At 35.6% G+C, this 13,727-nt stretch overlaps 1 protein-coding gene across 5 annotated transcripts in view; it reads left to right on the top strand.

Moving 5' to 3' along the window:
* The window catches only part of KIFAP3 (kinesin associated protein 3), a 178,875-nt gene that overhangs the window by 157,932 nt on the left and 7,216 nt on the right, over positions 1 to 13,727 (top strand). The window contains exon 21 of one of the 5 annotated variants that reach the window (XM_042975507.1): positions 6,714 to 6,832. The exons of the other annotated variants lie outside the window; for them this stretch is intronic. Within the exon in view, the coding sequence (XP_042831441.1) occupies positions 6,714 to 6,816 (103 nt within the window). The 3' untranslated portion in view covers positions 6,817 to 6,832. Of the gene's footprint in view, positions 1 to 6,713; positions 6,833 to 13,727 lie in introns of those variants that run through there. 5 annotated transcript variants of the gene reach the window in all.

The raw sequence follows: 13,727 nt of genomic DNA, 5'->3' as shown, positions 1-13,727 counted from the left end.
ATCAAGTAAGTGGTTCCAAAGCCAAACCTGGGAGGAAGATTTAGAATGTTTAATAAACTGAGAGGAGAAAGGTGTGTGTGTGTTGGGGAGGAGGGGTGAAGCGGTGGGTGCACGTGGATCTGTACCACCGTTGAGATTCAAATTGGGTCTACTTTAATGCTTTCGAAAGACCAAGCCTCTTTTCCTCCTCAAATAACAAGCTGGTTTATTATTACTTTGATTATGTTGTATATTCCGTTTCAACATAAATTTGTACCTAATGAGTTTATTTAATAGGTTAGAACATTGTTTTTCACTTTTGATTGCATACATTTCTTTTGAGTCTATAGTATTTAATGGAATTTAAAGGATTTCAAAAACTTTGATCCCTACATTACAAGAGCTGTCCTTAAAGTAAAAATAACATTGTTACCAGCATCTGCTGAACCATCTCATCAAATGGGTCCTTACACATACTGGTGATATATAAATATCTGTTGAATAAACCAATGGAAATTAAAAATCACATAAAGCAAGCTGAATTTTGTACATTATTAAATACATATATCTTCATTCTGAAGTACAAGAAAATCTTACATTTTTTATTTTTCATTTTTGGCTACAGTGAAATCTCTCAGTTGAGGCATTATTTGATTCAGTTAATCTATGTTAAATTTATTTCACTCACACCTTTAATCTTCGGTCTTGTTTTGTAGTTGGCAACTGGAACTTATAGCTCAAGAAATTCACACTTAGAGGCCATTTTAGATGATAGCCATTGATATATGTACTTTATTAATATTATGTATTTATATAGATCATATATATATATTATAAAATTAAATTAAATATAAAAGAAAGCTGGTTTTAGTTCCTCATCATTGAAGTCACAGGACTTCTGCTTTCACAGGACAAGGTATTTCTAGTCTCATAAAAATCAAAATGTTGGGGGGCGCCTGGGTGGCGCAGTCGGTTAAGCATCCGACTTCAGCCAGGTCACGATCTCGCGGTCCGTGGGTTCGAGCCCCGCGTCAGGCTCTGGGCTGATGGCTCGGAGCCTGGAGCCTGTTTCCGATTCTGTGTCTCCCTCTCTCTCTGCCCCTCCCCCGTTCATGCTCTGTCTCTCTCTGTCCCAAAAATAAATTAAAAAAAAAAAAGTTGAAAAAAAAAATTTTTTTTAAAATCAAAATGTTGGGATAAATCAATAGTGTGTAACATCCATTCATTGATTTACATAACTCTCATAAAAACAATGACTAAAAATGTATTGAAACTCAGAATATTTCTAAATTGGAGGCAGTAAAGTCACATCTCCCGATAAAACCGAGAGAGGACCCACTTTTGGGACAGTACCAGTTGTTAGATACCACAGTAAGAAAGGAGGGTTGGAGGGGCGCCTGGGTGGCTCAGTCGGGTGAGCATCCAACTTTGGCTCAGGTCATGATCTCACAGCTCGTGAGCCCGAGCCCCGCGTCAGGCTCTGTGCTGACAGCTCAGAGCCTGGAGCCTGCTTCAGAGTCTGTGCCTCCCTTTCTCTCTGCCCCAACCCACTTGCATTCTGTCTCTGTCTCTCTCAAAAATGAGTAAACATTAAAAAAAAAATTTTAAAAAAAAAGGGGGGGTTGGAAAGGAGTGGTTTGAAAATTTTAAGAGAGGTGCCTTACTGCCCAAGGCCTTTTTCAGCAGGTGTTAAATATAAGGTAGAAATGTTGAACTTTAAAATTTTAGTTCTCTTAGAATTATTATGTTTTCAAATAAGCCTATCTAGGCGTACTTTCACTGTAACATCATAGTTTGAATGTGAAAAAAATGAGGCTAAAACAAAATTTTAGACTCTATCTGTGGGGAAGACTGTTCTATAGTTTGTTTCTTTGTTTTTCTACAACTTTAAATCTGTATCAGACCATTAGTCCGTAAGCCCCCCAAAATTCTGGATTTGAAAGTCCACAGAAAATTTCTGCACAAAACAAACATTTTTTTTTTTTCAGTTTTTGTTGTTCTTTAAAAAAAATTAAAACCTAGGGACGCCTGCATGGCTGAATCCATTAAAGCGTCCGACTCTTGATTTAGGCTCAGGTCATGATCTCGTGATTGATTCCTCAGTTTGAGCCCTGCATTGAGCTCTGTGTTGACAGTGTAGAACCTGCTTGGGATTCTCTCTCTCCTTCCCTATCTCTCTGTTCCTCCCCCACTGATGCTTTCTCTCTCAAAATAAATAAATAAACTTAACAAAAAATTTTTTTAATAAAATAAAAATCTTAAAGTGACGCTGCCCACAAAAGTTTGTTTCTGGAACATGAATAGTCAAGTCCAGTTTTAAATGAAATTACTGGAAAGGAATAGAAACAATGCAGGCTTCAATACCATATAGACTTCATCTTTATTCTAATTGTATTGTTTGGAAAGTTATTCTCTAAAATGATTTTGCATCTGTCTGCAGTCAGATATGTTGATTAATAATTATGATATGTATTGAAATATATTTGCTGAGTGCCAGGCAATATGCCAGTTGCTGTTTATTACATTCCTTATCTAATTTAATCTTAACAGCTCAGGGAAGAAGACATTATTATTAAGGAAACCAAAGCTTATCAGGTTAAGCAACTTGCCCACAGGTAATCATTCCACCACCTAATCTGTTCTCTTACTTTTACCCATCTTTCTCTCTTCCTTTCTGCTAGAATGAAGGAAATGTCCTTTTTTTTCAAAGTCCAGTCAGTTCATTTTGCTCCGAATTCCATCCCTTCTTGCCTTCTCAAGGACTTCTCATTATTTTCATCATTTTTCATGACTTTTCATCATTATTTTCCCTTCTTCTGGATTATTCCTGTCAGCTTACAAACATAATCTGGAACCCCCCTCGTTAAATTCTCTTGGGCCCCACAGCACACTTCGACTACTGCTCATGTCTCACTTCTCTTCATAGCATACTCCTCAAAAGACTCCCATGTACTCTTCAGTTTCTCCAGTCTAGTCAGAATCCTCGGTGATCTTCATGTTGCCAAATCCAGTGGACCTTTCTCATCTTTAACCCAGCAGCATTCGGCACAGATGTCCGGGCCCTGCTTTTTGAATCTCCCTTCTTTCATCTCAAAATACCCCATTTTTCTGATTTTCCTCTAAACACTTCTCCATTCCTTCCCAGTGTTCTGTGCTGTATATTCCTCCTCCCTTTCCCTTTAAACACTGGTTACTTCAGGGCTTCGGCCCTGTTCTCTAACAACACCCTTTTGGAGGGCCCTCTCTTCTACCTACATCCACTACCTAAAGGATTTCATCCAGATTCCATGGCCTTAAATACGATCTTAGCTTAAATATTTATCTGAGACCTTTCCCCTGAGCACCCACCATTCCTGTCACTGTTTAACTACCCAATTTAATGTTTACTAAGATGATCTAACATAAGTTTTGATTTCCTCCATGCAAATAGGTCCCTCCCCTAATCTTCATCTCAGTGAGTGTCACCATCATTCAGTAGGTCAAGGCATAGACTTGGGAGTCTTTCCTGATTCCTCCCTTTTCCTCATATATTCCTTCCTCAGAGAGTCTTTTTCCGACAAAACTGTCAAAAGTAGCACCTTCTCCCCGATCCTGTACTTACTGTCGGTTTTAGCACCCTAATCATCTATTTGTTGTTCCCTTGTTCATCTCCCTCCTTCTACAAGAATGTAGTCTCCAGAAGACCAAGAACTTAGACTTTCTTATTCAAAGTAGCATCTACAGTGCCTGTCATACACTAGCTTCTCAGTACATATTTGTTTAATAAATGAGTTATAAGGGTCAGAGCCATTAGTTTAAACACATATATGTCTTACTCCATTTCCCATGCTATATTTTACTTTCAGTGTTGTTTTGTTACAGTGTCTTAGTTTTATATTTAATCTTTACTTTTTCAGTATTCTTTCAAATGTGCAACGTATTAAATATGCAATCAAAATATATTATGTGCTTGTATTATAAAATTTGGGATAGGAACCCATGCTATATGGGAAAATTCTATATAGGATAAAAAACTGTCTTCTGAATTGCAGTATTTTATAGATAAAGATACTTGCCTTTGTAGTTAAGACTGAATTAAGAAATTCTCAGTTCACATGTATTCTACTACATATCTGTTTGAATCTATTAAGAAGTACTCATCTCTACTGACTGTAAGCATTCTGTACCATAAAAAAGTGTTAATGCCAAAAGAAACTTTAATGTCCCAGTATTACAAGTTTTGCATTAGTTTTCATTACCAAATAGCTTATGTTCTGTTAGAAACAAATTTTATGTTATACTTAAAATGAATAAAGGTTTTCTTTGATCTTGTTTCATTCCTATTACTGGGTCTTAATAACAATGACCTGTTAGCAGTCAGTAAATCAGAAGTATAACATGTTGGAGGTTATTTTGTTATTTCCAAAAGATACCTTTAACTTTTACTTGAATTAAAGACATTTAATGAAATTAGCTTTATAGAGTAATGATAAATGAAATCAACTTTATAGAGTATAAAATAAAGATACAATCAAGGTAAGGATGTGCATTAAATGTTTTAATACTTAAATTTTCCTATACTCAGTAACCTTTTTGATTGACGAGCACTGGCTAGTTTCTACGGATAAAGAGATCAAAATCACTTCCCTTTGAGAAGCTTATAGTTCAGGGTTAAAATATAATTTTTTGAGATAACTTACATTATCCTATTTATTATTCTTTATATCAACTTTCTTTTTTTTGAAAACGTTTAAGGGTAATAGCAGGCTTAGAAAAGGAATTAAGGAATTAATACTAAGTACGCTGTCAGTATTTGGACATGGTTGGTCTAATACATGTTCCTGCCCATTTAAAAAAAAACATGAGAGAGAGAGGCAGGGGGGAATGGTAGAGAGAGGGGGAGAGAATCCTAAGCAGGTTCCGTGCAGTCAGCACAGAGCCTGACACCGGGCTCCATCCTACGACCCGAAATGTGAGATCCTGCCCGAGCCAGAGTCAAGAGTCGGCCACTTAACAGACCGAGCCAGCCAGGGGTGCCCCATTCCTGTATATGTACATTTCTGTACATATATGTATTATACATTTCTGAATTGTCCTTAATCTTTAGAGGACACAATCTTTAGAAGAGAATGCCACTCTACCTTAATAAACAGTTTTTTAAGAGTATGCTATTTAGAATATTGCAGTTTCTTAACTTCCATTACAAAAGTATGCCTTTAGAAATTTTTTAAGGAAAAAAATCCGATAATCTGATGATGTTTTATGTCAATTATATCTCGAAGCTGGAGAAAAGTAAAATTTTAAAAAATGTTAAAGATACTATGAAGAATTTTCTTAGATAACAAAGTAAATAGAGTGATAGATTCAGATTTTTTGCATTTTAAGCTAAGCATTGCAATACTTGACAAAGAGTCACATTATTATTGAAATATAGCCCCTGAATTATATAGACCGTTTAATTAAACATTATTCTTTGATGGTCTGGTAATTCCCTAGAATTTAGTTACTTCATTAGAACAGTAAGCACTTTGGAAAGTGTCCAGACAGCAGCTTGTTGTGGCTTTGTAATAGAGACAATGCCTCTTTACAAACACATCAGTGTCCTACAAAACATACTTTGAATAATTGTGTGATTTTAGGAAAGGCATTGTATCAGAGTTTGATGTGAATGTTTATTTCTGATGCCACCTATCTCTACTCTTACTGAATAGAAACCTTTCCTCTTACATAGTAGGTAGATGGGTAGGTAGGTAGGCAGATAGCTGTTCCCAAGGGAATACATGACCCTACATTTTAGTCTTTGATTTACACTGATATCATAGCTATTGATGAATTCTCAAAGCTTTTAATTGAAAGAGTTTCAGATTACACATGATTTGTTTCAGGTTTTCTCATTAAAAAAAAGACAATAAACCTCCATTGGTAGTTGTTTGGAAATGGAAGAGATGTCTGGAATTAAGGGGATTGATTATGTACTATTATCCTGCAGATTATAATCGTGTAAGGATTTTAGGCCAACATGCAGTCTTTAAGTAGTAGCCCAGACCACTTAGTAATTTTATAACTGCTTAGTGCCTCTAGCAAATAAATAGAACTCAGACCTACTTCAGAGAGACAAATGGGACAGTCTGTAATAAAATCCATTTTCTTTTTAAAAAAAATTTTTAATGTTTATTTTTGAGAGAGAGAGAGCACAAGGAGGGGAGGAGCAGAAAGAGAAGGAGACAAAGAATCCCAAGCAGGCTCCAGGCTCCGAGCTGTCAGCGCAGAGCCCAACGTGGAGCTCCAACACACGTACCGTGAGATCATGACCTAAGCTGAAGTCAAACACTTAACCAACTAAGCCACCCAGGCACCCCTGTAATAAAATCAATTTTCAAATGTTACTTTGTTTTTACATTTGAGAAAAAATGATTGGTAATTTTCTAAAATGTATATATCTATTTAACTGTTAATTCTTAGTGAATTTAAAATCTGTGTATGTCTATGTTGGTTTTCATGTAAAAGTTATACCTTTCTACAGTCTCATTTCAGACTGGAGAGGTACGATCAACAAATTATTTCTTACTCCCTTTGATTGAGTTAAATATTATAAAATAATTAGTCCTTTGAATAGACTTATAAACAGGAGCATAATTAATGATTTCCTGAATATCTTCTCTTTTGTGAACATATATCTGCATTGTTTCAAGTAATATCTAAAGTTTATCTAAAGTTGATACATCCCATTTTTTCAGAAATTCTTTCCATTTCAGATTCTTCCAGCTAAAAACAAAGCACCTTGGCCTGTCAGAAATTAAAAGGCAATACAATCTTAAAAAGGAATCCAGATTTGTGTGGACAGTATCAGGTGGCTAATTTAGAGCCCCTCAAATGTGAAAGGATGGGAGGAGGCTTCTATGAACATAGTTAGGCAAGTAAATTTTTAAGTTGCAACTGTAACCTAAAACTTACATCTTTTCAAATTGATACAAGAAACCCCATAAAACTATATTTACATGGGTGTTCAAACTTAATGCTAGGATCTTTTTTTAAGTGGTTAAAAAAAAAACCCACAGGAATTCTTAAAAGTCTCAAAAAGTTGTGTTGTTTTTTTTTAAAGTTCTCTGGGTTTTAAGGACTTTATAAATATTGGACTATTGTAATTCAACTTGTTCTCTGTATACACTAAGGGGAAAAAAGAAACTATTACACTTTCTTACAGTTGCATCTTGCCTTTTTCCCCTCAAGTCTTAGGGTGGGGGGTACTGTTTGCCATCAGCAAGTGGGCACCATAGTCATTTTAAAGAAGTCAGTTTGTAATCTTTCCTTGTCCTGCATACTTGAAAAACCTAATCTAGCTATACCTATATGCTAGTTTTAAATACTGCCTAAAACTCTATACTGCCTATAATCTCAAAAATGTACAGTCAGTGCATTACCGTGTCCCTGAAGATTTCTCCTGATAGTTGCCCAACTTTGCTTATAAGTCCCAGATTGTCGGGCTGGCACAACCCCAAGATAATGAACATCATGGAATGAAAATACCCTATCCTAGACACGTCCGTGACCTGTGCCCTTTTCTAACAGCAGTAAACCTGAGTACAGAAATGTATGCAGTTTGGGAAGTGATGATTTGTGTGGAATAACTAAAAACCTTACCCTTGATTTACTGCTTTCAAAATAAACTCACTGAATATAAAATAAGGTAGAAAAGCATGCAGAGAGACATTCGCGGTATTTTCATCCCAACATGTGTTGTATCATTTGCATCAATCATGATATAGAATCTGAAGGGTTTTGCTTGAATAACCTTATTTATACAAGCAGTCGAGTCTCACTATGGTAAAAGGAAGATATGATTGGCCTTGGCATTATTTTAGTGCAATAACAATTAGTTGCCTACGTATAGGCATAAATCTCTATGAATTATGTAACAGCCCTATAAAAGCAAACGGAAAGCATGTGTAAGAAGCATGCCAAATATGATCGAGTGTCTTTTAACTGTCTAGATCATGTGGCAGGAGCCAGAATTTCATAAGTATTTTTAGGGAAGGCTCTATCATTTTCATATGTCATAACACTAACAACACCAAATATATAATCTCTTAACTGTTCTTATAAGAGACTTGGACGTATAATAATCTCAAGGCAGATGTTAAAAGGGATAGCCATTATTCTTATTTTACAAGAAGAAATTATGACAGTTACAAATATAGGCTGAAACAAGTTCTATCCGTAGAAGCAGAAAACATATCCAGATATTCTGGGTTTGAGGTCATTGCACCCCACTAACTTTAATAAAATTCGGGAGTTGTTGATAAGTTTATACTTAAGTTAGTTTTGCTAATAAATATACTTTCCATTTCTTAAATTAAGGGAGAAAAATGCCCATGTACATCAGTGATTTTAAAAAAAGTATGGTGTTTTCTTATGTTGCTTTGAAAATAACTTTAATTTAAATATGGCAATAGGGTACAAGTCAGAAAAGTAATTGTTAGAATCGTATACATTCCAGTCTACACTGAATTAATTTGCTTGGTATCATTGCAGCATGTGCCCAAATTGTGCTGGCCCCGTTCTGTGAAGATGGTATAGAAATACCTGGCTGTATCATCAGAACACTACAATCTGGTTGAACAGAGTGATTTAAATCAGTCCATATCTTGACAGTCATCTTACAATTAGCCGTAGACATAAACAGAAAATGATTTTGGGTTTTTTGTTTTTTTACAGACCCATGACATAACAAACATATTCTCAAGGACAAGAGAGCTCATAAAAACTTAAGAGTAGAGATTTACTTTAGTCCCTGTTTTTCTAGTGCTGAATACAGTGTTGGTATATTATATAGTATACTGAGATTTTAAATGCTCTAGAAGACACTAAATAGCTATGAAATATTTATCTGACCTGTAGTGATTCCTGACTTAGTGGCTGAAAGTATTTATGTAACAGTGTCCAACATAGATGTGTTAAAATATCACAATGTAAGGCAATGTCTTTTGTTGTATATTTAATATTATAAACTTATTTTGGATCATATTTTCACACTTCCATGCTTAGCTATTTAAAAATACACACTTTTGGGCACCTGGGTGGCTCAGTCAGTTAAGCGTCCAACTTCGGCTCAGGTCATGATTTCATGGTTTGTGAGTTTGAGCCCCATGTCGGGCTCTGTGCTGACAGCTCAGAGCCTGGAGCCTGCTTCAGATTCTGCGTCTCCCTCTCTCTCTGCCCTTCCCTGCTTGTGCTCTCTCTCTCTCTCTCTCTCTCTCTCTCTCTCAAAAATAAACATTAGAAAAATAAAATAATAAAAATACACACTTTTAATTTGTCTAAACATAGTTTCTATTATATATATACTCGTGCCCTCAATTTTAGAAAAATGTCACTTGATTTGATTTTAGGTACAAAAAAAAGTCTTTACTTATCAACCACCATTTGATTTTTATTAGCCTAAAAATTATTGAGACAAACGAATAAGTAGAGTATGACATATATTGGAAACTTTACACTAAGCTTCGTATATTTGATAAGATTTTTGAGATTGGTTTTTTTTACAACACTTATCTACCTCTTTTGTAAGGTAGTAAAAGAAAGTGAAAATGTTTAAAGTATATCAAAATATCCCCAAACTGTATTATTTATTTGGGGATTTGAGAGACAAGGTATTAACAGAAGCTTAACATTAATTTTTCATGTATGAGAGAGTGATCTGTAGCATGCATGTTAGATAGCCCTGTTTACTCTGATTGTGTCCATATGTCGGATTTCTGTCTGTTTCATAAAGAAAGATGGGGAGTTCATAGAGCCCATTTTACATAGTACTCATGATAATTTTAGATTCTATTCTGTATCTTGAACTTGTTCGTTTTGATAGTGCATTATCACTTTAAGATTCTGGATTGTGCTTAAATTACAGTAACCGAAGGTCATTATTCATATTTTTACTGGACTGAAAAGTTTTGAGTACTAGCATTAACGTTTGAATTATGCTCAAGGTCTTAGACTTTGCAGCATGTTTAGTTTCTTTTCATTTCTTATTAGTATTTTTCAGTACTTAATAGTCTCCTGCTCTCACCTCCAACAAGAACTTCTCTCTGTTCAACATCAGAAACATTTTCCTATTTGGCATGTGCTTTCTAGTTCCCCAAGCAGTATAAGCAAATTGGAAAGTTCAGCTGTCATTCTTGGAAGGTCATAGATCACACTAGCAGCCTGAGTAATCCAAGAGGTTTTAAGTATCATAGCATTTAGTTTAAAGTGAAATTTGCTCTGACAGGGCTGGCAGACCAATAGGAAAAAGAAATATTTGTGCTTGGAGAAGTGCATATGTAGAGACCAAGAGTATAACTGATGGCTGGAAGTGATTTCAGTCTAAAAAAACAAATCATTAAGAGAGTGCATAGGGGTAAAATACACAGTTCATATTTTAAAGAGTCTCAAAATGAACCAGCAACTAAGGTTAGCATTACATAGTAATTAGCTGTGGTGTTCAGGCTTTAACTCACTCAGTACCAGACAATATGGTTAAACTATCACTGCGAAAACATTGCTACTTATGTTATATTCACTACTTTAAGCCTACAGCAGTAATTTTTGTACCTTAAAAAACCAAGGTATTATGACAGATTATATAAATGTTGAACCAGTAACAGACAAACAATTATTCAAAGGAGGTGCTAATGACTCGGTTTATTGACCTAGGGGTTACTTAAGCAGCTCAGTGGGTTCCCTGAACATTTGGTGTTATGAAATGAGGTACTGCTTGATAGTATAGAACTGACAATTTCAAGAAGTCCTTGCACTTAATTGAAGAACAAGTTAAAGATGACTAGAATGGCATACTTTCCCTAAAAGATTATTATTAAAAGTTCAAGACCATTATAGGTTTGAGTAAATACTCACTGCAGCTTGATAATCACATTTGACAGCTGCCATGAGGCACCTATGAGAGTATTTTTCCTGTTAATTGCTACAAATAAGGAAAAAGAAAATACCTTCTCCTAGCTCCCGTTATTTCTTTCAAGTCATTGTTCTCTTCAAGCGGGCCAATTCGGAGTCACAGGAACACAAGGTTGATAAATTCTTTTCTTGAGTGTGCAGAGCAGATAATGAGTAAAGTGGAAGGGACTTCCAGCACCATGGTAGACCCGGCTGACTTAGAAGGCGCCCCCGTATAGATATATTAAAAAGGTGGACTAAATGTTAACAAAAATTTACAGTTCACAGCCAAATTCACAAAGGTAGGACACACACACACACGCAAAATAACCACGCATGAGAATAATGATGAACTCGGTATAGGTTATATAGTAAAGGAAAATGAAACTGAATTCCTGTATAAGGCCTACAACTGCAATGGGCTGCCTTTTTCTCATCATTTGAAAAAAGGACTAGATGATTGTAATTCACCAGCCTAGAGAAATGGCCAAAACTTATCTTCTGCCCCAAGGCCCTAGGAGGAGAGTTACCCAGGAGAAAGAAATCACAAGCTTTCTCCATGAGCGTGTGTGGGTTCAGAATTTATACTATTCATCCAATTTAGTGAACCCCAAATCAAGTAATTATCATTAAAAATGTTTTCGGGACAGTGGAACCCCCTGGAGCCTCAGTGTATTATAAACAAATACAGAACCTCTCTATAGTAATATTTTCAAATTCAAGGACTAACAGGCAAAAGCAAATGAATAAATAAAGGCAACTTGAAATTGAACACAATAAAAAAATTGCAAAGCTCATGAAGAAAAGTATTCTCACAAAGGAGAACTGTCAGGCATAACAGTAAGAGACTTAGGATGCCCAGGAACTAGAATTAATAGAAGACTCTCAATTAGACCATAACATTTTTAAAAAGACAAAGGAATTTGGAAAATTAGTGCAATGTCATAATATGAAAAAGTGCCAACTATAACATCTCAACATAAAAAATGCAGTCATTAAAATAGGTCCTGGAGATGGGTTAAACAACAGATTAAGATGCATAATAAGAGAAGTGTGAATTAAATGAAATTAGAAGAGCATCAGTAAAATGGAATTTCTTTACCATTTGGAACAAATCAGTGACTGTTTTACACATGCTTCTCCCATCATTACTACAAATTAGTTTTTATCTGAAGCATCATAGTATTGTAACTAAATTGAAAGGATCTGTCCCTAAGGTGGTATATATCCCCTTAGAACTGACAGATGTCTTTTAAAAAACTTTTTTAAAATAAATTCCAGATGAGTACTTTAAGTACAACCTCCCACTACTCGTATCATTTGCCCTTGATTTGGGGGAAAATACTACTTGGTTCGATTTCACTAAAATATTCTTTAAGAGTCATTAACCATTTAGTTTTATCATAATAAAAGGAAAATTGATACTTATGCATGTAAAAGATTAAGAATAAAAACTAAATGGGAAATGACAGCTGAACTTGATATATATTGGTAAAGCTCATCAGAATGCTTAATTGTGTTCACCTCAGTAATACAAAGGCTCAAGTTCAACAACTAACACCTATTAGCAACCTAAAAGATGCATTTGTCACATATAAATTTAGAGAGACAAGGTGCTTTTGACAGGTTCAGTGAAAATGTTAGAAGCTGTGCCTATAGTAGTTGTACTTAACATGCACGCACATTACATTTTTCAGTGTCCAAGACTCATAGGCCCCCACCTTCGCAACATTTTTGCATATGAATGACATTCCTATTTAGCTCTAAATTATTTCACATTTATAAAATGAGAACATGGACTATATGATAAATGCAATGGAAACCACGTTCTCTACATGTTAAGTATGCTAAGAAGTTTCAATTTGATAAAACTTAAAACTTGCTTTAAAACTTTGTAAAAGTAAATGATGCTCAGTGATAAGACAAGCTCTCCATCTAGTGTTTGGTTTATAAATTACAAGCATTGAGATCTTGATTTAATCATACATCTAATGCTGGGTGCAATTTTATAGGCTTTATCCCATTCAGTTTATACTTCTTTTGTTACTATATATAAGAATTTCAAGAAAAATATGTTCTCTTCTGCCAGAATAGTCTAGTTCTTCCTACTGAATTCAAAGGCAAGCTATTTCTACAGTCTGTGGTATTCATCTACATGGAATACTATGGCTTCTTATTTTTTTTTTATTATTATTTTTTTTTTATAAATTTTTTTTTCAACGTTTTTTATTTATTTTTGGGACAGAGAGAGACAGAGCATGAACGGGGGAGGGGCAGAGAGAGAGGGAGACACAGAATCGGAAACAGGCTCCAGGCTCTGAGCCATCAGCCCAGAGCCCGACGCGGGGCTCGAACTCACAGACCGCGAGATCGTGACCTGGCTGAAGTCGGACGCTTAACCGACTGCGCCACCCAGGCGCCCCTTTTATTATTTTTTTTAACATTTATTTATTTTTGAGACAGAGGGAGACAGAGCATGAACGGGGGAGGGCCAGAGAGAGGGAGACACAGAATCCGAAACAGGCTCCAGGCTCTGAGCTGTCAGCACAGAGCCCGATGCGGGGCTGGAACTCACGGACCGTGAGATCATGACCTGAGCCGGTCGGACGCTTAACCGACTTGAACCACCCAGGCGCCCCAATGTTTTTTGTTTTTTTTTAAGTTATGATTTTATATCTGGAATTTTCTTCCAGCTAGGGTGGGAACCACATCTTGTCCAGATTTTTATATCCTAAAAGTAAGTTTGAAGTTCTGCCTTTTTTTTTTCTTTTTCAGAAGATGGGATATACTTTTTATTCACTTTTATATCTCCCACCGTGTCCAGCACAGGGCCAGACACATAG

This window comes from Panthera tigris, chromosome F3 (genome assembly GCF_018350195.1).
Source record: "Panthera tigris isolate Pti1 chromosome F3, P.tigris_Pti1_mat1.1, whole genome shotgun sequence".
Taxonomy (NCBI): domain Eukaryota; kingdom Metazoa; phylum Chordata; class Mammalia; order Carnivora; family Felidae; genus Panthera; species Panthera tigris.
The sequence above is the reverse complement of the archived record's forward strand: the minus strand, read 5'-3'. Positions and strand labels throughout refer to the sequence as shown.